At 48.1% G+C, this 27,271-nt stretch overlaps 1 protein-coding gene across 1 annotated transcript in view; it reads right to left on the bottom strand.

Moving 5' to 3' along the window:
* Nucleotides 1–27,271, bottom strand: part of TANGO6 (transport and golgi organization 6 homolog) — a 203,248-nt gene that overhangs the window by 139,800 nt on the left and 36,177 nt on the right. Inside the window, exons 8-11 of the mRNA XM_070062636.2 lie at nt 18,160–18,272; nt 16,763–16,939; nt 13,553–13,685; nt 10,992–11,183 (exon numbers count right to left, since the gene is read on the bottom strand). Coding sequence (XP_069918737.2) covers nt 10,992–11,183; nt 13,553–13,685; nt 16,763–16,939; nt 18,160–18,272 — 615 coding nt within the window. The remainder of the gene's footprint in view (nt 1–10,991; nt 11,184–13,552; nt 13,686–16,762; nt 16,940–18,159; nt 18,273–27,271) is intronic.

Below are 27,271 nucleotides of genomic sequence, written 5' to 3'. Positions count from 1 at the left end.
GGTTCTTTAGCTTTAAAAATGAACTCCGAAGCCATGAAAAGACATGGAAGAAACATACGTGCACATTACTAAGTGAAAGGAGCCAACCTGAAAAGGCCACATACTGTATGACTCCAACCACAGGACATTCTGGGAAAAGGAGAAACTACAGAGGCTGTGCAGAGGTCAGGGCTGCCAGCGGCTGAGAGAGGTGCACACGCGGAACACAAGGCCTTTCGGACAGTGAAGCTCTTCTGTGTGGTTCCATCATGGTGGATCCACTTCATTACAAGTATGTCCAAATCCACAGAATGCACAACCCCAACAGTGAACCCTAATGGAAGCCATGGACTTTGGCTGACAATGATCTGTCAATAGGTCATCAGTTTTAACAAATGGGGGCAGTTGCTGTGGTGTAGCAGGTTAAGATGGCATTAAGGAGGCCAGCGCCGTGGCTCACTAGGCTAATCCTCCGCCTTGCGGTGCCGGCATACCGGGTTCTAGTCCCAGTTGGGGCACCGGATTCTGTCCCGGTTGCCCCTCTTTCAGGCCAGCTCTCTGCTGTGGCCAGGGAGTGCAGTGGAGGATGGCCCAAGTGCTTGGGCCCTGCACCCCATGGGAGACCAGGAGAAGCACCTGGCTCCTGGCATCGGATCAGCGCAGTGCGCCGGCCGTGGCAGCCATTGGAGGGTGAACCAACAGCAAAGGAAGACCTTTCTCTCTGTCTCTCTCTCACTATCCACTCTGCCTGTCAAAAAAAAAAAAAAAAAAAAAGATGGCATTAAGGATGACCCCATCCCAAATCAAAGTGCAAGTTTGAGTCCTGGCTCCTCCTCTTCCACTCCAGCTTCCAGCTAACGTGCGCCCTGGGAGGCAGCAGTGCATGGCTCAAGTACTGGAGTGCCTGCCACCCACATGGGAGACTTGTATGTGGTACTAGGTTCATGGCTTTGGCATGGCCCCACCCTAGTTGTTGGAGGCACTGCAAGAGTAAGTCAGCAGATGGAAGATCCCTCTGTCTCTTACTTTCAAATAGGAAAAGAAAAGAATTTTTAAACTTTAACAAGTGTACCACTTTTGGTACACGGGAAGCTCTGTACCTGTAGGTGCAGAGGGCATGAAGGAAATCCATGTACCTTACGTTCAATTTTGTTGGGAACAGGAAACTGCTCTAAAAAGTAGATTTCTTACTTTGTGGCCATATAAAATCCTACACTTAGTTTCTCAACAGGAGGTTTCTGCTTCCGGAGTTAATTTTTGCCTACGCTGGACAGTCTAATTCTAGCAAGCAAAGCATGAGGAAACAAAGTGTGGGATTTTATCTCAGAGCCAGTATCCTCCAACAATCAGTTCAAATGATGCAGAGTCATTTTTTTATTACAAAAAATGTTTAAAGGATTAAGATTATTCATACATAAGATTTTTACACAGCACCTTGCTAACAACTAGCCTTTAAAAGGGATTACTCTGCTCAGCATCATTTTAACTGTGCTTGGATTAATCACCTGAAGTAGGAACACCTTTGAATAAGTGACAGCACACACATATACACATGTGTGCACACGCACACACACACACACACACGCACATGCATAATTAGGATAAACAGCTCAGAAGGGAGAAGTCATTTTGCAAATGGGAAGCTGAGATGGGTTGTAGTCAGCTCTAAATACCACGAAAGCTTGCAGGTTGAACTCTCTGGACAAATCACATGCTGTGCTAGAATCTTTATTGCAAGCGTCAAGAGAGGGGAACAGCTTGTTAACGCTTGTCTTGGAGCAAGGCAGGAAACTGGAAAGGTTATTAAAGTCCCATTTACTGAGAGGAACAGTGCCGGTGACAGCAGCTCTCGCCACCCTCGGGGGTCCCGAGACTCACTGATGCCGGAAGTTGCAGGGACACTGCTGCTTCCACGAGCCGGGCGCTCAGTCTGCCTCCCGGGAGTCCTCCCAGGTGCTCCCTGCTTACGGTTAGCGTCTCTTTCAGCACAAGTACTGTTGCACTGCTTGAACAGAGAACTATCTAGCCTTTTTATAAATTCTTCTCTACAATATACTTATATTTTTTAAAATGTTGTAAAGCAAGTAATATGATCCTATTTAAAAATGTATTTATTTATTTATTTCTTTGAGAGGTGGAGAGACAGGCAGACGGAAAGAGACAGCTCCATCCACTGGTTCACTCCCCGAATGCCTGGAAGCTGGGAACTCAGCCTAGGTCTCCCAGATGGGTGGCAGGGACCCCACCACAGCATGTGGTGTGCATCAGCTGGGAGCTGGACTCAGGCACAGGGCTGGGACACGGACTCAGGCAATCTGAGAGGAGACATGGGTGTCCCAAGTGGCATCCTGACCACTGCACAGAACGCCTACCCGGTACGATTCTATTTTTATTAAGAAAAAAAAACAAAAACAAACAAACAAAAAAAAACCATGTTTGGGGCCGACGCTGTGGTGTAGCGGGTAACTGCAGGCATCCCATATGGGCGCCGGTTCTAGTCCCGGCTGCTCCACTTCCGATCCAGCTCTCTGCTATGGCCTGGGAAAGCAGTAGAGGGTGGCTCAAGCTCTTGGGCCCATGCACCCACGTGGGAGACCCAGAAGAAGCTGCTGGCTCCTGGCTTCAGATTGGCGCAGTTCCAGCCATTGTGGTCAGTTAGGGAGTGAACCAGTGGACAGAAGACCTCTCTCTCTCTCTCTCTCTCTGCCTCTCCTTCTGTCTGTGTGTAACTCTGACTTTCAAGTAAAATACATCTTTTTTAAAAAATTGTTTATATGTATGTAAACAACAAAATTGCGGAGCTACTCACTGTCACGTGGCAGCCGTGGTCACCACCTGTGCAGTGCCGCCTCCCCACTCTCTTCCCCCAGCGCCCACACCGCCGCACCCCTGTTCTGACAGCTACGACTCATTTCCTGGGATTCTGGGGGTGCTGTCGGTGACAAGCACAGGCATGTGACTGGAGCATGTTCTAGAATTTACTGTGGAGAGCAGTGGAAGACTTTTCCTTTCATTTACAACTTCTTATACAGGTTTGTAACTTTAAAAGTCCAAAGTTCCTGAAAGTTCACGGTGATTCTGGCTCCACAGAGGTGAACGCTTGGAACTCCTTGTCTGTTCAGTCCACGCCACCAGGCATTTTCTGGTCACCAGCCCCACTGCGAGCACACTGTGGGTGTGAAGTCACGCGAGCCTCACCACAGTCCTCCGCGGCCAGCCTGCGAGCCACTGAGCTGAGGTGGACTACAGGGCTCAGCGCCCAGACGCAGCCCCGAGGCGAGCGCGCTCCTCGGCCTCCTCCCCTGGGGCCGTGTTTGTCGTCTCAGAACAGTAAACCCACAGTCTCTCACCGCCTCTCTAACTGCATTAGGCGCTCAAGTCAGCTCTACCTCTGGCCAGCTCTGGTGCCTCCTGGACTTCCAGGTTTTCTTTTTTCTTTTTTCTTTTTTTTTTAAATTTATATGTCAGAATTACAGAGAAAGAGGGAAACAGAGACAGAGAATCTTCCATCCTCTGGTTCACTTCCCAGATGGCCAAAATGGCGAGGGCTGAGCCAGGCCGAGGTCAGGAGGCAGGAATTCCATCTGGGTCTCCCGTGTGGGTGCAGGAGCCCCAGCAGTGGGGCTGTCCACTGCTGCTTTCCCAGGAGCATTAGCAGGGAGCTAGATCAGAAGAGGAGCAGCAGCCAGCGCTGCGGTGCAGTAGGTAAAGCTGCCATCTGCAGTGCCGGCATCCCATACGGGCACTGGTTTGAGATCCGGCTGCTCCACGTCTGCTCCAGCTCTCTGCTTTGCCAGGGAAAGCAGTAGAAGATGGCCCAATTCCTTGGGCCCCTGCACCCATATGGGAGACCTGGACCTGGAAGAAGCTCCTGGCTCCTGGCTCCTGGCTTTGGATCAGAGCAGCTCTGGCAGTGGCAGCCATTAGGGGAGTGAACCAGTGGATGGAAAATTTCTCTCTTTTCTTTCTCTCTACCTCTGCCTCTCTGTAACTCCACCTTTCAAATAAATAAATAAATAAATAAATAAATAAATCTTTAAAAAAAAAAAAAAAAAGGGCAGCCAGGACATGAACTGGCACCCATATGGGCTGCCAGGCTGCAGATGGCAGCTTAACCTGCTGTGCTACCAACTTCCAGGTTCTGTAGTGAGAAGCAGCTTGCTCCTTTAAGAGAACGATTGGGGCTTTACTGAGGTCGAGTGTTCTGCTCGCTGACTTCTCCCCAGTGTGGGCAGGCATTTAGCTTTTCCAAGCTCCTGGATCAATTACTATTTTTTAATTTCCAAATGTTGCTTTTCTCTTTCATCTGCTGTCTCAGCTCTCTTTTTTTTTTTTCTTTCTTTTTTTTTTTTTTTTTTTTTTTTTGACAGTAGAGTTAGACAGAGAGACAGAGAGAAAGGTCTTTCTTCCGTTGGTTCACTCCCCAAATGGCTGCTACAGCCGGTGTGCTGCGCCGATCCGAAGCCAGGAGCCAGGTGCTTCCTCCTGGTCTCCCATGAGGGTTCAGGGCCCAAGCACTTGGAACATTCTCCACTGACTTCCCGGGTCACAGCAGAGAGCTGGACTGGAAGAGGAACAACTGGGACTAGAACCGGTGCCCCAACTGGGACTAGAACCTGGAGTGCCGGAGCCATAGGCAGAGGATTAGCCTAGTGAGCTGCGGCACCAGCCTCAGCTCTCTTTTTCTTTGTTGGTCCCCGTGGTTTCCAGAGGGAGCAGACTGACACGTGTTCAAGGCACAATCTTCAACCAGAAGTCCCTACTTTTTATTTTCTGTATTTTCACATTGTTTAAATGTTTTTGCAATGGTCATGTGTTACCTACATTTTTAAAACAAGTTTGGCACTGAAAAAAGGCCACAAAGACTCACTTCTACTCAGCTGATTACAGGGATCTGGTTCTAGAAGGGAACACAGGGTGGGGGTTTTCTGATGGGGACTCTTGCTTGCTGTGCTGCCCTGGGCTGGCCACCTGACTTCTCTCACCGAGCACCAGGCACGCGCCCTGTGTCTGGACCAGGCTTCCGCAACGCACCTCGGCGGCTCCCTCCTTCCTGCCTGCAGGTCTTGCCTCACAGGTCACTTTCTCAGGCTCTCCATGAGCACCTACTGATTTGCTCCCTGTACCAGGCCCCTTCCCAGCCTTACTTTCTCTCTAGGAGTTCTCACCACCCAGCCCCTATGCATCTCAGCTCTCTGAGTTACTGTCTTTCTCCTCCTGTGTGATGTCAGCTCCATGAGTGCATAAGACACACATTGGTCTTGTTTCCTGCTGTGTCCTTAGTACCTGGGAGAGCACACGGCACTGGGCTGTCCCTCAATCCAGAGCTGTGGGGTAAGAACTCAGGAGCTGTGCAGTTCTCTGAGCAGAACCCAGACCTCTGCATGCCTCCTTCCCCTGGACCGTCACACACACAAACATGCCATCTGGCTATACACTCGAGGGATATGGAATCTTCCACATGCATTTCTACCATACCAGGAGATCTATCATGCCATAATCACACCCCAGAAGAATGCCTCGGTGTCTTCCAATACCTGGCCCACGATCACTATGAAAATGGCTTCATTCAACTGGTTTGTTTGAATCAGGATTCAGTTCCTTTTGAATGTCATTTATTTGATAGAGAGAGTGGGTCACTTGTACTGGAGAATTTCCCACATCCTGGATTGGGTCAACTGCTTCCTCATCCCCTGGATTTCCCTGATCAGATCAGATGAAGGTTTGAGTTTTTGCTTTTTCTTGGTAAGAATCCTTCCCAAGGGGCACCAGGAGGCACATACATCTATTTGTCCACTCGGGTGAGGTAAGATCAGTCAGCCCATGCTGAAATATTTACACTGCTCATTAACACTGAAATGTACCAAAAATAACATGCCTTTAAGGGGCTGGCGCTGTGGCACAGTGGGTTAATCCTCTGCCTTTGGCACTAGCATCCCATATGGGCGCCGGTTCTAGTCCCAGCTGCTCCTCTTCCAATCTAGCTCTCTGCTGTGGCCTGGGAAAGCAGTGGAGGATGGCCCAGACACTTGGGCCCCTGCAACCACATGAAAGACCAGGAAGAAGCTCTGGCTCCTGGCTTCAGACTGGCACAGCTCAGGCCATTGCAGCCATTTGGGGAGTGAACCAGCAAAGGGAAGACCTTTCTCTCTGTCTCTCCCTCTCACGGTCTGTAACTCTACCTCTCAAATAAATAAATAAATAAAATCTTAAAAAAAAAAAAAAAGATGGATTTAAGAGGGGCTGGTGTTGTGGTACAGCAGGTTAAGCCTCTGCCTGTGACGCCTACATCCCCATATGAATACCAGTTTCAGTGTCAACTCCATTTTTGGTCCAGCTCCCTGCTGATGGCCTGGGAAAGCAGCAGACGATGGCCCAGGTGCTTGAGCCCCTGCCATCCACATGGGAGGCCCAGATAAAGTTCCTGGCTCCTGGCTTCAGCCTGATCCAGCCCCAGCAGTTGCAGCCATTCAGTGAGTGAGCAGTGGAAGGAAGATCTATCTCTCTCTCTCTCTCTCTCTCTCTCTCTCCCCCATTCTCTAATTGTGCCTTTCAAATAAATAAATAAATCTTTTTTTTTAAAAAAAAGATGGATAGAAGAAAGGTACCATGGATAACTATGTAATAAACCTAGTATAACAAAACATCAATGGCAATGTTTAGCTACTGGGCATAGAGGTATTCTACAAAATTCTTCCAGATTTGATATTTGTCATAATAAAATTTGGAGGGCTGGGGCTGGTGCTGTGGTATAGCAGGTAACCTGCAGCGCTGGCATCCCATATGGGCACCAGTTCAAGTCTTGGCTGCTCTACTTCCAATCCAGCTCTCTGCCAGGGCCTGAGGAAGCAGTGGAAGATGGCCCAGGTCCTTGGGTCTCTGCACCCGCATGGGAGACTCAGAAAAAGATCCAGCTCCTGGCTTTGGATTAGCTCAGCTCCAACCATTGTGAGCATTTGCAAAGTGATTGAAGATCTCTCTCTCTGTCTCTGTCTCTGCCTCTGTCTTTCAAATAATAATAAATATAAAAAATTTGAGGTGGGGGAAAGGATCAATCAGTTGGTCTGGCATTTCGGGCCTAACACACTTACTATAAAGCACCCTTTCAACGGCACTGCTCATCCATTACTTCAGGGGATGCAGAACCTAATTTTCTAGTCTTCTGTTTGAAAGCTTTGGCTATGATTCTCCTATTAACAAAAATTTTCCTTCATTAACTATTTGGTTACACTGAAATGTAGTTCCTAAAGGAAAGACTGCACAAGGGGGACACTGTGACACAGCAGGTTAAGTTGCCATTTGGGATGCTCAGATCCCATACCAGGCTGCCAGTTCGAGTCTGGGCTACTCTGCTTCCAATCCAGCTTCCTGCCAACACACCTGGGAAGCAGCAGATGTTGGCTCAAGTACTTGAGTCCCCGCTAACTCCATAGTAGAAGATCAGGATGCAGTTCCTGGCTCCTGGCTTTGGCCTGGTCCACCCTTAGCTGTTGCAGCCATTTGGGAAGTAAATCAATGGCTGGAAGATCACTCTCTCTCTCTCCTTCTCTCTCTCTCATTTTGTCTTTCGAATGGATAAATAAATCTTAAGAAAAAAAAGGCAGGAAGGACAAATGCTTCATTATTTCTCTTTATCAACTTACAAAATAATGAGCTGTGCTCTAGTAATCTTTAAAGATGTCCTACTAGTTTTTTGTTTGTTATTTAAAGGTTTATTTATTTGAAAGTGAGAGTTACAGCGAGAGAGAGGAGAGAAATCTTCTATCTGCTAGTTCACTCCCCAAATGGATGCAACCACCAGGGCTGGGCCAGGCTGAAGTCAGGAGCCAGGAGCTTCATCCGGGTCTCCCATGCAGGTACAGGGGCCCAACCACTTGGGCCATCCTTTGCTGTTTTCCCAGGAGCATTAGCAGAGAGCTGGATTGGAAATGGAGCTGCCGGGACTTGAACTGGTGTCTATATGGGATTCCAGCACTGCAGACTGCAGCTTAACCTGGTGTGCCACAGTGCTGGCCCCTTGTTTTGTATCGTGGGCATGTTTCAAAACATTGCAGGAATTACTCTTTTTGATACTCTTGTCCTATCTACGGCCAATGGGGGCCCCTGCAGGTAGGCTCCTGAGTGCCACTGACATGGCCCCACTCACCCCAGACAGCTTCCTGGCATCCCGGAACTGCTGCCTTGAGGCTTGCCACGTATGATTCCTCACCAAGACCCTGCCTCAGCCTGTATCTGGAGAGCTTGTGCTCTTCCTGTGGAAAGTGTTATTTGAAAACTGTAATCTGGCGCTCACATGCTTCACTGCTATGGAGCTGCCACTGCTTCTTGGCATGGACAGTGGACTGAGCTAACAAGTATCTATTTTTAAAAAAAGAGAAAACTAAATATGGGTTCACACTAATACTTTATATTGAAATTTAATTTAATAAGGTTTATATCCAAATTCCTGGATTTTTATACCTTTTTCTTATGCCGAAAATCTTGATTCTCAGTAATATTAAAAAATTGCATGTATGTGACTTATCTTCTTTATCTGTGTGTGTGTGCATGTGTGTGTGTTTCAAAACAACATACTAATATTTTCACTAGCAGCAAGATCACCAAACACCACGCCAATATTTCCTTCAGATTCTTGCTGTCCTGACAGGTTTTCATCTCAGCTGAAGGATGACTTAATGGGACAAATCATTTTTGTACCCGCTTAATACCATTATTCCTTAATTAGCAGCGAAGGCAGATAAGTGCACAGACTCAAGTCGTATCAGTTTCTAGACCATTCCCCCTTCCAGTTAGCATCCTGAGACAGAAACGTAAGGTCTGCATGAAGAAGTCTTCAGGGAACAAAAGTAAATGGAGGAGCAGCACATCGCCCCCCTGAGTGACATGGGGTCAGGCAACTGAAGGAGTAAGAGGCCAGGAAAGAGATCATGGACGTAATTCTCACTAGACAGACGTGATAAGTCAGAGCTGACAGGCAGCTACACGTGTTCTCAGCAGGAGTGACAGCGAAACGCTGCTTAGCAACGCCAAAGGCAGGCGGCAGGACGACGGCACCAGGAGCCGGGGGATCGGAGCTAAGTGCAGCACTCAGCCGTCCTACGCCGCCATGCCGCCACCCAGGCAGCAGACGTCTGTAAAGTGGCAAACAGGGCAACTGTGCTTTCCTACTGTTTGTTTCCTACTTTTTTCTTTAATTTATTTATTTTGATTTTTTTTTTTTTTTTGAAAGGGCAACAGACAGAAAGAGAGAACAAGTGAGAGAAAAAGAGAGCTTCCACCACTGATTCATTCTTCAAATGCCTGCAACAGCCGGGGCTGGGTCAGGCCAAAGCCAGGAGCCTAGAACCCAATCTAGGTCTCGCCTGTGGGTGACAGGGATCCAATTATTTGAGCCATCAGCACTGTCTCCCAGGGCCTGCATTAGCGGGAAGCTGGATTAAAAGCAGAGTGGGGAGTTGAACTACGGTACCCCAATATGGGATGCAGGCATCTAAATCGCTGAGCCAAATGCCTGCCTTTGTTTCCTATATATATATATATATATATTTTTTTTTTTTTTTTGACAGGCAGAGTGGACAGTGAGAGAGAGAGAGACAGAGAAAGGTCTTCCTTTTGCCGTTGGTTCAGCCTCCAATGGCCGCCGCGGCTGGCGCACTGCAGCCGGCGCACCGCGCTGATCCGATGGCAGGAGCCAGGTGCTTCTCCTGCTCTCCCATGGGGTGCAGGGCCCAAGCACTTGGGCCATCCTCCACTGCACTCCCTGGCCACAGCAGAGAGCTGGCCTGGAAGACGGGCAACTGGGACAGAATCGGCGCCCCGACCGGGACTAGAACCCAGTGTGCCAGCGCCGCAAGGCAGAGGATTAGCCTAGTGAGCCGCGGCGCCGGCCGTGTTTCCTATATTTTTAAAAGGTGGTAAAAACAATGTCTGCATCAGTAAAATTCGGGCTCTGATTTGCACGGTTACACTACTCTGAAAGCAGTTTTTAAAAATAACTTTAAAGTTTACAGGATCTTGTGGAGATAAGCTGAGGTCAAGAAGCCACAAAATTCAAGTTGGCTTTTTTCTTTTTTTTTTTTTGCAAATTTGAGGTTTTAATCATTTTCAACCTTTGATATACATTAGAATCATCAACAGAACTAAAAAAAAAAAAAAAAAAGAATGGGACAGGTACTGTGGCACAGCAAGTTAAGCTGTCATTATGAAAAGTGTATCCTATATCAGAATGCCAGTCCCAACTATTCTGCTTCCAAACCAGCTTCCTGCTCACGTGCCCGGGAGGCAGGAGATGATGCCTCAAGCCCTTGCACCCCTGCCACCCACATGGGAGACCAGGAGGGAGTGTCTGGCTCCTGACTTTGGCCTGGCCCCGCCCTGGCTACTGCAGGCATTTGGGGAGTGAATCAGCAGATGGAAGATGGATTTCTCTCTCTTTTTAACCTTTTGTTTAATGAATGTAAACTTCATGAGTACATCTAAAGGAAAACAGTGATTCCTCCTACCATACCCACCCTCCCCCGCACCAGATTTCTCTTTCTCTCTGTCTCTGTCACTCTGTTTTTCAACTTAATGGAAATAAATAAACAAAGAAAACAACATTTAAAAAGATGCCAGGCTGTCATACAGACATACTACATCAGAATCTCTAAGAGTAGAGTAGGTTGAGTGTTAATATTTTGGAAATGATACCTGAGGCTTTCACCTGTGCCCTAAAGTTGAAAACCACAGGACATAACAACACGACATAAAAATGTAAAGCAGTTCCCCAAGTTGCCTGCGCACGCCAGTCACCTCGGCAGCATGTTCAGCACGCGGATTCCGGGACCCAGGGAAGTCTCTGCTTCAGCCGGCTGAGTGTGGACTCAGGAACTTGCCTGTTTAACCAGCATCCCGGCAGGTGTCACCAAATCACACTCGGAGCAACATTTCTGAACACCGTTTTGGAAGGAATGTAAAGAAACCAAAATAGGCAAGCACCGCCAGGCTGCTTCCAGAGCGTGGCAGCCACCGACCTGCGCGATGTTGGTGAATATCTGTTCCGACATCCTCTCGCACAGAACAGCCACCAGCTGCAGGACCAGCAGCCTCCGCTCCTGGCCTTCCACAAGCAGAGTCCGGTGTCGCTCTAATTCCAAGAGGCTCTGGCCGCAGAAGGTCCTGGCTTTGAACTCCGCTTCACTTTCCACCGCCACGTGGGTCAGCTCCTACAAGCACAAGAGAGAAGAAAAAGTGCAGAAAACCCAGTGAGACCAAGGGCTTCACCAACATAGCCTGTAAACTGAAATACATATTTAAACAAGCAGTCTATGTGACAGCATTATTTAAAATTGCCGAACGTTGGAGACAACCTAAAATGTCTAGGAATAAGAGAGCAAATAAATTGTGCAAGACTTATTCTATCACAACAGTTCAAACAAACGAACTAGCTCTGTATGGCTATCTGCAAAGATAGGTATCTCGAAGTGTTAAGTGAAAAAAGTAAGATGTGCAATACTATGTACAATACTATGTCTATGAAATCTTCACACACACACACACACACACGCATGCGTGCGCGCAAAGAACCAGCTCAGCAGCCTATTTCTCTCATCAGTATTTCACCATCTCTACTGCCCTCCTTGCCATGTAACACCTCTGGCTCCTGTTACAGACCAGCAGACAGCTCCAGCACCACGGCCCTTTGCTGATACGACACTCAGAACTGAGCTTCTAAGAGACAACCTCTTATTGTGGGTCTCGCTGGCTTTTCACCTGCGCGTCAACGCTGAAAATTTCCTTGGGAAGACAAAACCTTAAGTTCTCAACCAATTCAGGCTTTACCCAAGTGACAGGCAGCCTGGAGCACGGGTGCTCAGCTGTGTCTGAGCAATTGTGCTACCAGGGGGTATTGCACAAATGTCTGGGGACATTTTTGGTTGTCATAATTGGGGGTAATACACGCATTTAGTGGGCAGAGGTCGAGGATGCTGCTAAATGCCCTACAGCAAACAGGACAGCCATTTGGCTTAAAATGTCAGTAGCACCAGGGCCAGTGCTGAGGTGCAGTGGGTTAAAGCCCCAGCCTGCAACGCTGGCTTCCCATATGGGCACCAGTTCAAGATCCAGCTGTTCCTCTTCCGATCCAGCTCTCTGCTATGGCCTGGAAAAGCAGTAGAAGATGGCCCAAGTCCTGGGGCCCCTGCACCCACGTGGGAGAACCAGAAGCTCCTGACTCCTGGCTTTGGATCAGCTCAGCTCTGGCTGTTGCAGTCATCTGCGGAGTGAACCAGCTGAATGAAGACTTCTCGTTTTCTCTCTCCTGCTCTACCTCTCTCTGTAACTCTTTCAAAAAAAAAAAAAAAATGCCAATAGCACCAAAGCAGAGACCCTGGTTTAGAGCAAAGCACTTTGATTTATTTGTTTTTTAAACAACTTTTTTTAAGATTTATTATTTATTTGAAAGGCAGAGTTACACACGGAGAGAAGGAGAGGGAGATAGAGAAGTCTTCCATCTGCTGGTTCACTCCCCAATTAGCCTCAGAGGACAGAGCTGCACCGATCCAAAGCCAGGAGCCAGGAGTTTCTCCCATGTCTCCCATGTGCGTGCAGGGGCCCAAGCACTTGGGCCATCTTCTACTGCTTTCCCAGGCCATAGCAGAGAGCTGGATCGGAAGTAGAGCAGCCAGGACTTCAACCAGCATCCATATGGGATGCCAGTACAGCAGGCTGTGGCTTTACCTGCTACATCACAGCACTGGCCCCTAAACAACATTTTTTTAAGGTGTACAACTAAATGCACATTTCTTTGGAATGCTGTTTGGAATGGGAGGCTCGGCATGGGGATGAATGTGACCACAGAAGGCAAGAAAGCATCAAAAACACGTCCCCTGACTTTAAGACACAGGGATGTTAGCCCTGGTTTCCTCCTTACGTGTCACACCCCCACATCAACTCTGAACTCTGCAACTGATTCTCAGATACTTTACTAAGGGGAAAGGAGAAGGCAGAGCTATCGGTCTCGGGCTGATGATATTGGGCTCTGATGACCTTACAGGTAGGAGTGGTCTCGGGCTGATTGATATTGGGCACTGATGACCTTACAGGTACGAGCTGCTACCGGAGATGACGGCAAAAGGAAGCACGGCCACAGGGAAAAGCTTTCAGGTAGCTACAAGGTGAAGCGAGGGAGACAAAACTGCTAAATCCCCTTTCCAAATACCTGACAGAACAACAGGCAGAAAGGATAGGGGATTACTCTATAGCTGTAAAACCTGCTATTAACTTCAAACGAGTTCTTAGTGTCAACACTGAACAAAGATTAACCCTTTCGTACATCAATAATTCTGTTTTGTTCATCTCTAAAATGCCAGTGCCGACTACCTGGGAAAGGAGTCAGAGCACAGCATTCTACTGAAGCCTCTTCTTTTTACCAAGCCAAAGGTAAAAAAAGAAATTGCCTTTCTGCCTCTGATCATTTTCCCTAAACCAGGACCTGAATTTCAGGAGGCTGAATTCTCCATACCTGGAAAGCCCACAGGGTCTGGCTGGAACCAGCCCGCAGCAAAGCTGCCCACGAACTCTGTGCAGTTCTCACCTTCAGACAGAAGATGAAGAAGTCCCCCGCCAATCCACTCTCCTGGCAGTGGGACAGCAGGTCCCCGAGATGCTCCACCTGGCCCTGCTCGGAGGACACCTTCTGGAACAGGGCTTCATCATCATCTTCCTCACTGCAAAGCAGGGTGAGAGTCATCTTGGCAACAGCACCACAGACCATATTTTTCTTGAAACCTCATAATAATCTTCAAAAGGAACAAGCTACTTCACGTTCCAGTTAAGCATTAGAAAGATCTCCAAAAATGTGTGTAACTTATTTCCTATTCCTCCAAGCTAGAAAAAAGGCAAATATTTATTCTCGGAATCTGGGCTGTTACATCCTGTATGGTCATTTGCTCAAATAGGAAAAGATTCGTGAAGGAAGTAGCTTCACATGTTAAAAATCACTCTTAAAGGATTCCTATTGTATCTTTTTTTTTTTTTTTTTTTTTTTTTTGACAGGCAGAGTGGACAGTGAGAGAGAGAGAGACAGAGAGAAAGGTCTTCCTTTGCTGTTGGTTCACCCTCCAATGGCCGCCGCGGCTGGTGCGCTGCAGCCGGCGCACTGCGCTGATCCGATGGCAGGAGCCAGGTGCTTCTCCTGGTCTCCCATGGGGTGCAGGGCCCAAGCACTTGGGCCATCCTCCACTGCACTCCCTGGCCACAGCAGAGAGCAGGCCTGGAAGAGGGGCAACCGGGACAGAATCCGGTGCCCTGACCGGGACTAGAACCCGGTGTGCCACTGCTGCAAGGTGGAGGTTAGCCTAGTGAGCCACGGCGCTGGCCTGTATCTTTTTTTAAAAAATATTTATTTAATTTATTTAAAAGACAGAGTTACAGAGAGATGTAGAGCCAGAGAGAGAGAGAGAGGTCTTCCATCCTCGGGTTCGCTCCCCATATGGCTGCAATGGCCGGAGCTGCGCCGATCCAAAGCCAGGAGCCAGGAGCTTCTTCTGGGTCTCCCATGAGGGTGCAGGGGCCCAAGGACTTGGACCATCTTCTACTGCTTTCCCAGGCCACAGCAGGGAGCTGGATCAGAAGTGGAGCAGCCGGGTCTCGCACCAGCACCCACATGGGATGCCAGCACTGCAGGCAGCATCTTTTCCTGCTGCGCCACAGCACCAGCCCCGCTATTGTATCTTAAACAATTTTTTTTTATTTAAAAAAAATTTTTGTTTATTTGAAAGCCAGGGAAAGACAGAGACAGAGATCTCCCCTTTTGCTAGTTCACTCCTCTCCCAGAGGCCTGCAACAGGAGCTGGGCTAGGTTGAAGCTCAATCTGGGTCTCCCTAGTGGGCCAGAGGGACCCAAGTACTTGAGTCATCACCTCTGCCTCCCGGGTGCACATTAGCGGGGAGCTGGAAGCAGAAGCAAAGCCAGGACTCAAGCCCAGGCCCCCCACCATGGGACGCGGGGTCTCAACCACTGTACCAGATGCTGGCCTATCAATGATTTCTGAAGTTGCAAAAGCAAAGAGGAATTAAAGTATAATTTGTAGACAGTGGAGAAAGAAAAGGCTGCAAGGTGAGGCCAGATCATAGAAGGCCCGCAACGCCATTTAAAAAAGTTTTTATCTACTTATTTTCACTTTATTTGAAAGGCACAAAGACAGAGATAGACAGAGAGAGATCTTCCAACCTCTGGTTCACTTCCCAAATGCCTGCAACAGCCAGGGCTGGGCCAAGCTGAAGCCAGGAGCTAGGAACTCCTTCCAGGTCTCGCACGTGGATGGCAGGGATCCAAGTACGTGAGCCATCATTTGCTGCCTCCCAAGGCGTACATTAGCAGGAAGCTGGATAGGAAGTGGAGGTGGAACTCAACCCCAGGCACTCTGATGTGGGGATGTGGGTGTCCCAAGCAAGGTCTTAACTGTTGTGCCAAATGCTCACCCCAAGAATTATCAATGCTCACACATGTGCACTAAGTACACGAGAGCCTTGTGAACATTTCAATGCATTACAATGCCTAAGGAAAATCTCTATACTGCCCCTAAATTAGTCCCAAATAAAAACTGTTTTAAATGAATATTTAAAAAATTTAAACTTTTTGTCTATACACATAGTTACAACTACAACTTACTAATGCTTGATAATTTTAAGTAAATTAGTAGCTTGAGCTTGCACTGATAATTCTGTGTATAATCTATGTATTTTTCAATTTTCTTCAAGCCCATCATATTGAGAGAGTATTCTAAAACTTTACCAAGGTTACCAGGAATAGAAAATTGAACTGAAATACTTCAACAAACAGCAGCATTTTGAATATGATATGAAATCTACACAGGGTGGCCGCCACCAGTTAAGTACTACACGGATTCTGATGAACAGAAACTTACACTGTGAGATAATAACATCCTACACAGATCACCCAGAAAGTGGAGAGAATTTAAAATACACACACATGTAAGATGTTGGAGAAATAAACGGCACAATCTACTAATATGTACCAAGCATTTCTAACCAGTCCCTACGAGAAACAAAGCTCCCTCATCCAACTACCACAAAAGCCTGTCATCAGGGTGGGTGTGTGGCCCGGCAGCACAAGCTGCGTGCCATCTTGGAGCGTAGGCTCTTGTCCTGGCTGCATTACCGGCGATCTGACTTCCTGCTGATGCACACCCTGGCAGACAGCAGCTGAGGGCTCGAGGCTGTCAGTTCCCACCTCCCACAGAGGAGACCTGGATGGAGCTCCAGGCTCCTGGCTTCAGCCGGGCCCAGCCCTAGCTGTTGCAGCCATGTGGGGAATGAGCCATAAGAGGGAAGATCTTTCTTTGTCTCTCCTTCTCCCTCTTTACTCTATCAAATAAAACAGCTTTAGAACAAAAAGTAAAAAGACAGTCGTGGGACAATGTCCCTTAGGAATACGTATGCTGGTAAACACACACACGGATCACTGGGAGTCAGAGAGAGGGTGGGATTTCTGTGCCGCTGGGGGTGAACACGCGCCACCCTTCGCTGTGATGCGCCGGCAGCAGCTCAGTGAAGGGAGCGAGTCTGTTGTCACACAGAACTGCGAGGCCCCGGTCAACTGCGCCGACTATTAGCCTGATCTTGGAGGGGAGAAAAACTTGGAGGATTATTTAAGGCTCACATTTCGTTTAGAGACTATAAATAGCACACACTTCAGGCCCTTGAGCTGCTAGTTTCTTTTCTCTCAGCGCCCCTTAGTGGCTGAGAAAGGCCTTTTAGGTAGAACAAAATCCGGACTCACCTAGGGGCCTCCCTGATGGCAATCTCGATGCCACCTTGCGCGGCAGCTCTGAACTGACACAGAGAGTGGAGCGAGGGTGCAGCTCTGTCCAGGCCTGCAAAGCCTTTCAGGCTGGCAACCGCCTTCTTCCTCTCCAGCTTCCCCAGAATCCATAATAAGATCTCTTGGCAAAGTGACCTGGCAGGAAAAGCAGCTATGAATGAGCTTGTCATGTTACCCTGTGCATGGAACAAACCAGCATGAACAAAGAAAGAAAGGCTGTCAGGTCCCGCTGCGTTCTAAATGCTGGCACCATCACCTAGTGCTACTGGGACGCAGGAGTGGGACGCACACTTCCTGTGAATTTCAGAACGCGAATACCCTAACATTCAGGAAGCACTTGGCTCTAGAAGCAACCCTGATATGCCACATGAGCCCCATGTGTATTTTTTTTTTTTAAGTAATTCCAAATGTACCACTGCCTTTGGATCAGCTACTGCATAAGAAAGCTTATACTCAAGGGAACCATCTACCACCAGCAGGACTAAGAAACAGAACACCAACAAAATACTTCTAATTCCTCATCCCCTTGTATCTAAGCAGAGAATCAGTGTCTGCATCAGTCCTGCTGGTATCTGATGAGGATCTCACAGCGCTGGTAGGACCCAGAAGTCACTCCACGGACAGCCCCTGCTACACTCTCTCTTATCTGTCACTGTCACCGCAGCTGCAACAACACACTGAATGAGCAGTGCTCTGCAAGGGAAGCCTTGAATATTGCACCAATCTGGGCGTCCTCCTCACCATGAGCCATGGTGACAAGGACAGCCCCCACTTACTGTGCTTGCTGCTTGCCAGGGCAGAGCTAAACACTGGAATGCATGTCTAGTGCATGGTCTAGTGATGAAGGTACTATTTCCACACTACACATCAGGTGACACGGGACTACTTCCAAACATCAAAACTCAGAATTCTGTAGGGATTTACCAGGTGGAAGAAACAACAAAAATGACTAGGAAAATCTAGCTGAAATTCTAACACAAAAGAGCATCTTATGGATGCCTAAGAAATCCCATCTATGTAAACAACCCTCTGCCTCACTACCACCAAAGCCCAGGCTAACTTACAAAGTGCCACCTTCACATCTGGATCTCTGGAACACACTTTCTTATCCCACGAGGCCCTAGGACCCACCCTGCTTTCTCCTTCCTAGACATGTATCCGCAGTGCTTCTCTCTGATCAAACGGGGCCAGGTTTACCCAGGGACACAGAGACCGCATCAGCAGAAGTCTCTCTTTTCTAGATGAGCAGAGCAAGAGGGGCCCGATGTCTTCCTGACATTGAAAGGAAATAACAGTAGCACCATAAACAAGGAAGAGGCTACTTCTGAGTCAAGCAGTTTCTCTTCATTGTTCACCTTATGTGAGACACACTCTGCTTTGTGAAACAGTAGAGAGAAAAAAGCACTCCCAGGACCGGAAGCAGGGCATCCAGCAGCACGGTCAGAGGTTCATTCCCGACCACGTACACCTAGGAGAGAGGACACAGTGAGAAAGGCCTGCACTGCAAGGCCGACAACGGGAACTAAACACCAGACACCTGGCAGGGCTCAGCGTCATCCTCAGCCAGCTCTCTCACCCTAAGACGCACAACTTTAGCGCTAAGGTTGTGCTCAGGCATGGCCATGAAACCATCTGAGACTGGCAGATGGGCGGGAACCCAGAGACAAAGACCACAGCACCCTTGCAAGTGTGCAACCAAAAGAACCGCCAATTAGATGAGCAAAGAAACCCATTTTCTGATCTCCTTCTTTGCTACTTTTGTCTACCACTGAGTCTCCTAATCTGTTTATTATTCAGCTTTACACTAATTGTCCCATGGCTAAAGGCCCTGTGATAGGAACTAACAATTAGCATCAAAGAGAAAAATTTAAAACTAGATTTGAAAATGAAATAAAACACCCAACGTAGCTAATTCTAGATTCATCACTCTTTTTTCCTTATTCAACAAATATTTTTACATTTATTTATTGATCCATTAAAAAGCTAGAGATACAGAGAGAGAGGGATAGACAGAGAGAGAGAGAGGGACATCTCTCATCCACTGGTTCATTCCCCAGATGGCCGCAATGGCTGAGGCTCGGCCAAGCTGAAGCCAGGGGCTAGGAACTTTTTTTTATTTATTTATTTGACAGGTAGAGTTACAGACAGTGAGAGAGAGAGAGAGAGAGAGAGAGAGAGGTCTTCCTTCCGTTGGTTTACCCCCCAAATGGCTGCAACGGCCAGAGCTATGCCTATCCGAAGCCAGGAACCAGGTGCTTCTTCCTGGTCTCCATGCGGGTGCAGGGCCCAAGCACTTGGGCCATCTTCCACTGCCCTCCTGGGCCACAGCAGAGAGCTGGCCTGGAAGAGGAGCAACCGGAACTAGAACCTGGCACCCATATGGGATGCCGGCGCTGCAGGCAGAGGATTAACCTAGTGCATCACCGCACCAGCCCCACTGGGCTAGGAACTTCTTCCAGGTCTCCTATACAGGTGGCAGGGTCCCAGGGACTTGAGCCATCCTCCACTACTTTTCCAAAGCCATTAGCAAGGAGCTGGATCAGAAGTAGAGCAGCCAGGACTCAAACCAGCACTCATATGGGATGGCAGTGTCATAGCTGGCAGCGTTATCTGCTACACCATAATGCCAACCCCTAAAAATTTTTAAATTTATGTATTCAATTCATTTGAAAGGCAGAAAGAGATAGATAGGGATCTCCCAAACACTGCCTTATTCCCCAAATGCCCACACCAACCAGAGCTAAGCAGCCAAAGCCAGGAACTCAATCTAAGTCTCCCATGTGGGTGGCAGGGACCCAAGAACCTCAGCCGTCATGTGCTGCCCCCACAGGGTGTGCATTAGCAGGAAGCTAGAATTAGAAGCAGAGCCAGGACCAGAATCCAGGCACTCCAATATGGGATACAGGCGTCCTGGGCAGTGTCTTAACTGCTGTGCCAAATGCCTGTCCCCAGAATCACCACTCGTAGGACCACCATACAGGCATGCCCTCTTTGCTCCAATTCAATACACTTTCAAAGACATTACAATACACAGCTAGATCTGCACTGGCTTTACATGGTTGAACAGGTGAGCGTGCTGACCTGGATGAACAAAGATTGTGTTAAATATTTTAGTTGAACCTTGCAATAAGGCTGGCACAAAGGTACTCAACAAACTTTTACTGAACACTCACTGGGCTCAGACCAATGTCCTAGATACTGCAATATAAAAATGAATTAGAGACATTATCCCTCAGATTGCCTCTAATGTAACAGAAAGAATAAAACAAGCAAACCAATTACAGGAATAATTCAGGGAGGATAATTTAAAGTATTTAAAGAAGTACAAAATGTTATTTAAAAATCCAAACACAATAGGATTTCAAAGTGTGATTCTGTTATGATAAATCAATTAAAGTTTGATAGCACAATGACAAGGATGATAAAAGGAAAAAAAAGAGGAACTGGAACAATTACATTTTTAGAATCAGTTGCATGAACTACACTAGAATGTTTTTTACCCTTCCAGGTCTGGTACCACACCTAAGAGTCGGCTCATTAACACTAACAATCTGACGTGGTATGAGCAACCCTACTGCAAAGAAGAAAAGCAGGAGACTGCAAGAGGCCCTTATCTACAGAAGCAGCTCCGAGGCTGGAGTCAGTGCTGCTTCAGGGAAGCTACGGGCCAGCAAGGCGCCCTTCCAGCCTGGGAAATTGTCCGTGCTTTTCCCGCAAGCCCTGTCTCTTTAAATCAACCCTACGTTTTCCCCCTCCTTAAGCCTCCCGACTCCTCTGTGGAGCCTGATAACCAAGCAGGCAGCTTCCTGTGCATGATCTAATCTCCATAAGCCCAGCCTAATGAAGTGCCTTCCCCGGCAGTGTTAGAGGTAGCGTGCAGCCTCATTATGATACGGCCAATTACAGGAGGTGGGAGAGATGCCCCCAGATAGCGAGTGGCCTATTGTTCTGCTCGGGACCCTGTGTTCTCAGAGGTAATCCCTGTGGAGCCATCCTGCCTTACCAGCATCTTCTGTATGAGTACAAACAAAAAAAACAATCAACAAAAGCCAGATGGAATTAAATCTCCATTATTTACTGGCTTGGCAGAGCCAAAGAGCCTCAAACTTTGAGATGAACTGAATTAAGCAGATTTCTCAGGGTATATACTGCTGTGGATAAATTCTGCCATTTTTTATTCTCCTTTTTTCCCCACATGTTTCTGCATTTTTTTCAAAAACAAGGAAAAATACTATTTGTGTTTTTAGAAAGAAACGTACAGTTATCTGTACATACATGATTTCGTTTTAGGTAAAGGCTCGCCAGATAGTCACTGAGCGCCAGTTAATGTACAGAGGTGGGGAACAAGGTGTCTGCTTCGCAGGAGCCTACAATTCAGTGGGAAACAACCACATATGACAGGGTCGTTCCAAGAGCTCTGAAGAACAGTAAGGCTGAAGTGGCAACAATGAAGGGAAGAGTATGGAGAAGGAAAAAGAGAAAAATTAAGAATTAACCCCATCAGTCCAGCACGGTGGCACAGCAGGTTAAAGTCCGGGCCTGCAGCAACAGAATCCTATATGGGCACCAGTTCAAGTCCTGGCTGCTCCACTTCCGATCCAGCTCCCTGCTAATGTGCCTGAGAAAGCAGCAGAGGATGGCCCAAGTCCTTGAGCCCCTGCACCCATGGGAGACCCAGAGGAAGCTCCTGGCTCCTGGCTTCGGATGGGCTCAGCTCCAGCCGTTGTGGCAATTTGGGGAGTAAACCAGCAGATGGAAGACCTCTCTCTCTCTTTACCTCTCTCTGTAACACTTTCAAAATAAATAGAATAAATCTTAAAAAAAAAAAAAAAAAGAATTAACCCCATCAACCCATCAACTCATTAAGTTCACAAACAGGAACACAGAAATGGTATTTTTCTTAAATGGAAAGATTTAGAGATGAGGTCTCTTTTTGGCTCAGTCTGATACATTAATTTAAAATTTTTTTATTTATTTATTTGAAAGGGAGAGTTAGAGAGAGAAGGAGGGACACATAACTTCCATCCACTGGTTCACTCGCTAAATGACCACAACAGTCGGAGCTGGACCAATATGAAGCCAAGAGCCAACAGCTTCTTCTAGGTCTCCCATGTTAGTGCAGGGGTCCAAGCACTTGGGCCAACCTCTGCTGCTTTCCTAGGCACATTAGCAGGGAGCTGGATTTGAAGTGGAACAGCCAGGACTCGAACTGGCTCCTATATGGAATGCTGGTGCTACAGATGGTGGCTTTGCCTGCTATGACACAGTTCTGGCCCCGATACATGAATTTTTCTGCCATCCCTCAGGGAAATTCAAGGGTCTCTTGCTTGACACATACACAACTGTCCCCTCCCTTCCAACACCAGCCCTCCATTCCTCCTTGGACTGAGCCCAAACCTGCTTCCTTGAAGGGCATCTGATTTTCAAGGTTTGACTGCTCATCTATACGTAGTCAAAGTCCAGTATTTTTTATTTGCCTCAGAGGCTGCCATGCACGCTCCCGAGCAGACTGTGTTCTGTAGATGAAAGACAAGCAACAGCACCCACTACACCGACCCAGCCACGCCCCACCTCTTCCAGGAGTCTGCAGTGTATCTGATGGTTAACTGTTCATTCACTCATCCATTCCCTCGCTCACTAACTCAAAGATTGATTAAGCAGGTAAGCACCATGAAATGACTTTTCTCCTTCTCTAAATTCCAATAGCACTTCAGAGCTTGAACATAAAATTTAATGAACCTACTCATACAGTTATCTCTCAACTTCTCAAGTAGTCCAGAAGGCCAAAGTCAAGTTCCCTACTTCAGCACCTATGACAGCAGTTTACTGATGCTGTGTGTCACAGAGGTTCTTGGTAGATAAACAGTTTAAACATGCTAGTGTGCCACTTAACGGGCCTCCACTGCTACTGCTTTTATGACGCAAACAATAGCGCCCGTGTATCGTGAATCAACTCGAGAATCAAGCAGGCATTCAGCTGATCCCATACCACAACAAACTCTCCAGAGTCCTCCAGGTTAGGCATTTCTGTTCCCATTCTAAAAATCTAGAACACTCGGGAAGGCGTGCGTGGCACAGCAGTTAAGACAGCTTGGAATACCCACATCCCCTACTGGAGGGCCTGGTTCATGTCCTGGCTCCACTCCCAACTCCAGCTTCCTGTTAGCACACAACCTGGGAGACAGCAAGTGATGATGGCTCAAGGACTTGGCTCCCCGCTGTTCACACGGGCGACCTGGATTGAGCATCTAGCTCCTGTCGTCAGCTTGGCAAACCTGGGTACTTGCAGGCATTTGGGGAGTGAACCAGCAGACAGACAATAGAACTCTTACACACTTTCTCTACCTTGCAGATAACTTTTTGTCAAGTGTGGGGCCAGCATTGTGGTGCAGCGAGTTGAGCCACCAGCAGCACATATGAGCACCAGTCTGAGTTCTGGCTGCTCTGCTGCCAATCCAGCTCCCTTCTAATGCACCTAGGAAAGCAGCAGAGGATGGCCCAAGGGCTTGAGCCTCTGCCACCCAATGGGACTCCTCTGACTCTCCTTCTCTCTCTGCAGCCATTTGGGGAGTGAACCAGCAGATGAAAGATCTCTCCCTCTCTCTCTGTAACTCCACCTTTCAAATAAATAAATAAATCTTGTTAAAACTGGAAAACTCGGGCAGATGCTGTGGTGTAGCAGGTAAAGTCACTGCAGCCACTGTAAGGCAGAGCTGAAGCTCCTCCACGGCACCCTGGACAGCAGCTTCCGAACCTCTCCCCTTCGTTCCAGTTCGTCATCTTATACAGACACAGCCCCTCTGTGGTGAAGATGCCTGCATCTCCCACCAGGCTACCTGGGTTTCACTCCCAGCTCCAGCTCCTGACCCCAGCTTCCTGCCAAGGCAGACCCTGGGAGGCATCAGGGACGGCTCAAGTAACTGCATTCCTTTCACCTACATGAAACGTGGATTAGGTTCTTGGTTCCTGACTCTGTGGGCATTGTGGAGTGAGTTAGCACATGGAAGTTCCCTAGCTCGCTCACTCTCTCTGTTGCTCTCTCTCTCTCTCTCTCAAATAAACAAAAAGTAGAGAGCCTTCTTCCAAATCTTCCGATAGATTATGACTTCCAAATCATAATCTGGCCAGTCCTTTCCTAAGACAGCTGCCTCCTTCCAATTGCTTGCCTAGCACTGAACTCACATGTGAGTTAAGAATTTGGCTAAGCAGCAGAAGATGGCCCAAGCCCTTGGGCCCCTGCACCCACACAGGAGACCCAGGGGAAGCTCCTGGCTCTTGGCTTTGGATCAGCACAACTCTGGCTGTTGCAGCCATCTGGGGAGTAAACCATCGAATGGAAGAACACTCACTCACTCACTCTCTCTCTCTCTCTCTCTCTGCCTCTCTGTAACTCTGCCTTTCAATAAATAAAATAAATCTTAGCAGGGGGGAGGGTGGCTTGGCCAGGGCCTGGTGCTTTGATGTAGTGGGTAAAGCTGCCACTTGCAGTACCAGCTTCCCAGTTCGAGTCCTGGCTGTTCCACTTCTGATCCAGCTCTCTGCTATTGTCTGGCAGTAGAAGATGGCCCAAGTCTCTGGAACCCTGCACCTGCGTGGGAAACCCAGAAGAAGTTCGCGGCTCTTGGCTTCAGATTGGCCCATTTGGGGAGCGAACCAACAAATGAAAGACCTCTTTCTCTCTGCCTCTGCCTCTCTCTAACTCTGCCTTTCAAATAAATAAATAAATCTTTAAAAAAAGAAAAAAAAGGGAGTCTGGCCCGCACCTGACATTGACCATTATCCTTTATGTACACTCCCAAAGTGGAAAGTCACCCTTAATGAGGAGTCCCTAGAGCACGGACTTATCTCTGGAGTTCAGAACCCTGCCCAGAGGCACGGGAGGTCAAAGTGATCAGCCAATGCCATCTGATGATCTCTGTGCCCTAGAGAATAGCAGGCCTCTCAATGACATCACACTGCAAGTGGAGGCCACTGCTGGGGTTGGTCCCTTGCAGATTCCTGCACGCCAGGCTGGTGACAGTACTGACTGAGGAAGCAGTACCCACACATTAGGTGAGCCCTCCTGCCCCAACACCGAGCTCTGACATCTGGGTACTGCAGAACCCCTTGAACAGGAGTTAGTGTACTCTCTTTTTGAGTGTATTTACTCTCATTTTATATGAAAAACAGACAGATATCCTCCATCTGTTGGTTCATTCCCCAAATGCCCTCAATGGCTGAGGTAGGGCTATGCAGAAGCCAGGACCCAGGATCTCCATCCAAGTCTCCCATGTGAGTGGTAGAAACCAAAGTACTTAAGCCATCATCATGCAATCGCTTTTTAATTGGGGACTTTCCCTGCTTACCTGGAGGTGGAATTAGATCAACCCAAATGCTTCATGTATCATTTCTACCCATGGTAAAAGCCTTCCTGAGAAAGAAATGTATCATGGGAAGTTTCCTTTCTATTTTAAGGATTTGTTTACTTACTTGTTTATTTATTTACTTATTTGCATAGTTACAGAGAGAAGGAGAGACAGAAAGGTCTTCCATCTGCTGGTTCACTCCCCAAATGGCCAAAACAGCCAGAGCTGGACCAATCTGTAGCCAAGGGCTTCTTCCAGGTGTCCTACATGGGTGCAGTGGCCCAAGCACGTGGACTATCTTCTACTGCTTTCCTAGGCCATCAGCAGTAAACTGGGTCAGAAGTGGAGCAGCCGGGACTCAAACCGGTGCCCATATGGGATGTTGGTGCTGGACACAGATGCTTAACCTACTACGTCACAGTGCTGGCCCCGAAGTTACTGTTCTAAACAGCATAACTGTTGGCTACGCCTCACACAGGGTGCTCTGTAAATTCTCCCGCTGGCTAGCTGCGTGATTTAACAGCAATCAGTGGACTTCTCGGGGTCTCAGTTCCCTCACCTCCGTGATGAGGCTGGACCGCTCACTAGTCCAATCAATCACTCTGACTTGACTGTAGGTTGCTCATTTTCTTCATGCCCTTTCAGTAGCTCAGTTATTAAGTGGTGAGACTGCTTGAAAAAGGGGAGTGAGTGGGAGGGCGGATAAGATGGGAAGAATCAAGCTGTTCCTAAAGCTGTATTTATGAAATGCATGAAGGCTGTATTCCTTAAATAAAAAGTTTCCCTGGGGAAAGAAAAAGTGCCCTTAAAAAAAAAAAAAAAAGACAAAAAATTGAGACAACTGAACCCTCACCTTGATTAGGATGTAACAAACTTCTACTCTTCCTCAAGGGCTCTCTCTTTCCACCAGGTAAAAGGCATGTGTGCAACTGGGGATTACCAAGCAAAGCGCCAAGAGATGGAAAAGCTTAGGCAGGAACGGGAGAGCCAGACGCGGAGGTGCCGCTTCCACTGTGTGGTGTGAGAAAGCTTCCTTAAGGGTAAATGGACGGCTGCTTTCTAACTGGACTTCTGCACCTTTCGACGCTCTTCCCTGCACGTAGGAAAACCTGAGCGGCAAAACAAGAGGCCAGCGACGATCTGTGAAAACCACGCCGGCTCTGGGCAGATTAGACAGGGACACGGGCTGGGACCAAGGGCCCCAGCGGCAGTCTGGGGATTTCCTCGTTTCCCTCTGGGAATCTCTGCTTTCCACGCTCACTGCACCTTGGCTCTCCTTCAGAGATCCAGCCTTGAGACGAGGCGTCTGCGGTTAAGCCTGACAATCCTTCATTTCCGGTTAGAGGGCTACCCTCCCACAAGTGGCGGATTCACGTTTCTCGATATTCCCAACTCTGGATCACACACTACGGTAACCCTTTGTCTTCCACACTAGGATGCCACTGGGTCTTAACCATTTCCACATCTGCGAACGTGGCCAAGTGTCTGGCATTCAGCGCGTGGTTGGAAAACGTCTTTGTGACTGAAGCAAATAGAGGAGTGGGGGGCTGGTGTTGTGATGCAGTGGGTTACACGGCTGCTTGTGGCGCCAGCAGCCCACATCATTAGAAGTGGGAGCTCCTTGCTAACATCCCTGGGAAGGTAGCATGACATGGCCCATCTACTTGGGACCCTATCATCCACCTGGAAGACCTGGATGGAGTTCCAGAATCTTGGCTTAGGCCTGCACCAGCTCTGATCATTGCAGCAACTTAGGAGTGAACCAGCAGATAGAAGATATCTCTGTCCCTCCCTGTCACTCTGCCTGTCAAATAAATAAATCTATTAAAAAAAATGAATGAACAAAGTAGACTGCTGTTCATTTTCTCTATTCCTGTGGAAAGTCACAATCCCTCATTTCCTCTTTTGCCATGGTTGTTAACGCTGTAGTTAGAGACTATTCGGTCAGTGCCAACTGAATAGAACCCGTGCACTGCAGCATGGCAGGGACAGCAGAGTGAACAAAGGAACGCTGGACTCCACACTGGCTCGCTCAGCGTCTGTCACCAACAGCTGGAGGATGGGGTGGCTCTGGAAGGGTTAACCAGAGATTTAAACTTCCAGTGAAAGAAAATAGAGGAAT

This window comes from Oryctolagus cuniculus, chromosome 18 (assembly GCF_051225735.1).
Source record: "Oryctolagus cuniculus isolate XC-2025 breed Fujian yellow rabbit chromosome 18, ASM5122573v1, whole genome shotgun sequence".
NCBI classification, from domain to species: Eukaryota; Metazoa; Chordata; class Mammalia; order Lagomorpha; family Leporidae; genus Oryctolagus; species Oryctolagus cuniculus.
This window is presented reverse-complemented; position numbering and strand designations above follow the sequence as displayed.